Raw genomic sequence first — 4,285 nt, forward strand, 5'->3', positions numbered from 1 at the left:
CCGTCCATAAGTTAGGTGATCCATGGGCTGAATGACAGAGGTGTAACTGAACTCAATAGATACGTCCCTGTGCTGCATATGGAACGGAAAAATAAAATGGTTCTTCGTTTGTACCTCACTGTCACTTGTTTTGGCATTGCTGAGTGTAACTGCAAACTTGGCAGAGTGGAAACTTCACTTCTCATGGATCCTGAGCACCCTGAAGACCTTCAGTTCTCCCTGTGAGATAATGCTGCAGAGCAGCAATTAGAAAACAACTGAATTACTGCAGAACTTTAATGAAGTGAGTTTCATCTGTTGGTAAGTCACCACCTGAAAACAAAGACCAGGAAGCTGAAAGCAGTGATGTGCTGGGAGTTGGGCACTCAGAACGTTCTGCCCTGCACAACTCTACCTCCTTCCCTCTGAACCAGGCAGTGATGAGGCAGTCGTGTCAATGCTGGTGAGAGAGGGAACCTTGAGGCCTTTCTGTTTCAGCATCTGATGGAACTCTGTCCGCTCGTTAATTATTCTCTGGAAGTCAGAGGAAAGGGATTGGAAAAGCATTAGATGGACAGCAGTACTGCCAAGTGCTTTCTCAGCTCAGAACTCCAGAGGGCTGCATACCTGCAGTGCCTCCAGCACCTCCTCATCAGTGAGTTCTGCCTGGGGAGCTTTGATGCCTGCTGCACTGAACGTGGCCTGAATTATTTTGCTTCGAAATCTCTCAAACTGTTGATAAAAGAGGAAAGAAGTGGATGTGCAAAGCCTTCATGTTTGACTCTTTGGCGTTCACGTGGACTTGGCTAGGCTGTTAAACACCTCTTAAGAGAGAGGTGGAAGTCTGAAGTGAAGGAGCCTACGTTTACCTTGCTGGTGATGCACTCAAGTGCCACTCTGGTTTGTAGCTCTGCGTGCTGCAGCATTCCAGCTTGGCTCTGCATCTCCTCTTGGGCACGCTGCTGCTTCTGGATGTGGTGTTGATTGGTCAGAGCCTCTGCCTGCAGCTGCCAGACTGTACCCTGCAAACTGCTGATCAGCTCCATCTGCTCACCCAGTTTGGATTCTTGCTCTGTAACAACCTGAGGAGATACATAAATCATTACAGTGAGGAAGAGTGGGAGCAGATTTGCCCACATCTTCCCAGTATTGGTTCAAATGGTTCTCATATTTCTTGGGCAGTCTGTGGACTTAAACTTGTCTGTAGCCATGGTTACTGAAGCATTTCTCCAAAGCTGCTGTATTGAGTACCTGAGTGATTAAAGCAGCAAGCTTCCTATTAGGAAGAAAAGGAACTGAGTGGTAAAATAAACCCAGGAAGTCTGATTGTCAAAGTAACTTTGCTATTTTAAACGTGGTACATTTGCTCTCTCAAGCCTAGAAGAAGCATGATACAGTGGCTGATGTTATTCCATGAAGGCACGTGGGCTTCAGCCAAATTCACCTGTTGAAGTCTGCAGTTCTCCATTGCTGCCATCATTTCTTCATGTTTCCATTCTTCCCTCAAACTGCCAAACTTCAGGGAAAATATTTTACACATCAGTTTTGCAGTTCAGAGATGGACCTCCTGTCTCGTGGGCAGGAGAACTGTGTCAGCTCGTGCCTGTGGCAGTACCTTGGCAGACATGGCCTGGAGCTGATTTTCACACCCTCTGAGCTCTTTTTGGAGCCTTTCATTTTCAGATTTGCTTCTCTGAAGCTGGGATTCCTGGATCTCCAGTTGTCTTTGCAAGGAACACATGGCACCTGTAAAGTTGGAGTGCTCCTGTAAGCAAACTGAGCCCCTGCAAAAGACTTCACGAGCTCTTTTTCAGGTAAGCAGAAGCAGAGTTGCTCTGCTCATCCATCTGTAGGCTGCGGGGGAAGTGAACATGCAGGCACGATGACAGTAGTTAATAATTGCACAGTGCTTTGCTGTGATGCATATTAAACTTAAGTAAATTCACTGCTGTTCTGTGGACTAATAGGGCCAGTAACTCGAGCACGGGGTTGCCAGAGTGGTGGGACACTATGGAGTGCTCCTGAGTAACTCAGCCCTTGCTGCAAGATTTCCTCATGCCCTTCTAAAGGAAGAGGGAAAGTGGTTTCAAAACATGTGGTGTTTCTGACTCATAGGAACAACTGAAAGGAGAAGTTTTCGCCCTTGTGTGGACCTGACCCAGATTTTCTTTCTAGGCAAAACAAACACTCTCAAGATGGCACCTGGCGTCCAGTAGGACTGTCTGCTGTGTACCTGTGGCCATGTTGTACTCAGCTTCTGCTTTTTGCAGTTCTGCACTGAGTTCTCTGTGGGCTTTCTGGAATGCAGTGAGCTGAGCCATCAGGGTCTGCTTCTCTGCTTCTGCCAGCTCTGGAGAGGCCCTGAGGGCACTCGCTTCCTTGAGAACTTCAGTGTCTTCTTCACTTGAGCTCTCCTGTTCTGTTTGTGTGTACTATAAAGACAGAGAGAAGGACTTAAAAGGCCCCGCTAAGCATTGTGAGGAGGGAGTGTTTCAGATCTGGGGTTTACAGCACAGTGCACAGCCTCAGGGCGTGGAGCTAACATCCTTACCGCCTCTGTGCCAGCACTGTCCTTGAGCAAGTCCACTTTTTCCTTCAGACATTCCACTTCCTTCAGGAGATTAGCAATCACCACGTCCTTCTGTGCACACTTTGCTCTGTACTTTGTGAGGCGATCGATCTCTTCTACCAGAGTTACCAGACACTCTTCCTAGGGAATAAGGACATATGGGTGTGCACTAAAACATCAAATGTGTTAGAAGGGGTAAAAGGGATGGATGAGGAACCACGTGGCAGAGGGACTACAGTATGTCCGTGCCTATCCCTTGTGCATACAGTGTGTGTTATGGGGCTCCCACGTAAACCTTGCTTCTGATTACACTTCTGTGCGCCCCAAACGGAGCAGCGCCGTTTGGAAGGCCCAGCAGCCGGGGTACGTGTTCACTAACCCCTGCAGCGTTCTGCTTAGGGCGGGCAGCGCAGCCTGTTTTCCTCACCTTCTCGTTAATGGCACCGATGTACCACGGGACGTTATCCGACCGCCTTTCACACGGCCCTTCCTTCCCGGTGTGCCCGGAGCCGCGCTCACTCTCTGGGCACTGAGGCGGGACGCGGTCAGTCCCCGCCCCATTGGGCGGGCCCGGCGACGTCCCCCTGTCGCAGGTGCCGGGACAGCGGGCGCGCAGCGTGGCGGGGACGCGCAGCTCGTCGTGCCGCGGTTCGGGCGCTGAGCCGGCCGGCTCCGAGCCCCGCTGCACACGGGAGGACGGCCGGGGCCGGCGGCAGAGCGCCATGAAGGCCGCGCGGGGTTGCTAGGCAACGGCGGGCCGCTGCCGGAAGTCGTAGCGAACGTTTCCGGGAGTGCGACGGTCGCTTCCGGGTTACGCCTTCCGCTTCCGGAGGGCGCCGCCGTGGGCCGCGGGAGCTCCGCCGGTGGACGCGCGTGGGTTTCAGCGCGGCTCTGGGGGCGGTGGAGAGGATTTCCCCTTTGAGCGGCAGCAGGAGCGCCCTTCGCCCCGTTAACGTGGTCGCGCTCACCGAAGGGCCGTTCATTCCTTCCTTCCGAATCGGGCGCTGTCTCCGGAGCCGTCGTTTCATCACCGCCCGGAGCTGCGGTCGTGAGGTTAAAGAAACGCTCGCTCAGATGGATGTGGGTGGAATGGGGTCAAGCAGCAAAGCTGGCAGCGTGTGAAAGCTCCAGTATTTACTTTTTAGAGCACACATCAGTAACTGCTGTCTGTATTCCTGCAGCCCCTTTGTGGTTTTGCAAACGCTGCAGCTTCAGAGGAGGAAGTATTGCGGTGATGCTGTGCCACTCTCTGAGGTGGAAGTAAAACAGATTGATTTTAATTCATTTCTGCACTGTTAAACTGATGGGAGCTAGTGGAATTCTGACACAGAGAATGCTCCTTGAGTCTTGCACTCAGGATTTAACACCACGTGTTGAGTGTGGATGTGGGTTGTTAGTAAACACATCTGATCATTGAGTGCTTCTCTGGGTAACTGCACTGCAAGCAAATTGTTTGGAGGAATGTATGTGGACATAAATAGTATGTTACATATCCTAATGTGTAATGCCACAAAACACTTGCCCCAATATCTGCCTTTTCCATTTGAGTGCTGTGTCTGTTCCCCAGGATGAGCCTGAGCTGAGGTTTTGGTTAACACTGAGCGAACATAAACCTGTAAGTGGGCTGTAAAAAGAGCTGCAGTCCCTTGCTGTGCTGTTAGGGGGCTTTTACTCCCCACAGTTTAATTCCATCCTTAAAGTAGTTAGCTGCAGCTGCTGAGCAGTCCTGGGGAGATG

The 4,285-nt window shown here is 51.2% G+C and overlaps 1 protein-coding gene across 1 annotated transcript; it reads right to left on the reverse strand.

Moving 5' to 3' along the window:
• Nucleotides 1-390: 390 nt before the first annotated feature.
• CCDC27 (coiled-coil domain containing 27) lies at nt 391-3,272 on the reverse strand. The gene is made up of 8 exons (XM_065738263.1): nt 2,976-3,272; nt 2,531-2,689; nt 2,213-2,411; nt 1,595-1,725; nt 1,424-1,495; nt 849-1,061; nt 607-711; nt 391-513 (listed from the first exon to the last, which is right to left on the reverse strand). Exons 1-8 carry the CDS (start codon nt 3,270-3,272, stop codon nt 391-393), a joined length of 1,299 nt encoding a protein of 432 aa, XP_065594335.1.
• Between the last annotated feature and the right edge of the window lie 1,013 nt (nt 3,273-4,285).

This window comes from Cyrtonyx montezumae, unplaced genomic scaffold (genome assembly GCF_038088225.1).
Source record: "Cyrtonyx montezumae isolate F1298 unplaced genomic scaffold, pur_monq_1.0 scaffold_21, whole genome shotgun sequence".
In the NCBI taxonomy this organism is placed as follows: Eukaryota; Metazoa; Chordata; class Aves; order Galliformes; family Odontophoridae; genus Cyrtonyx; species Cyrtonyx montezumae.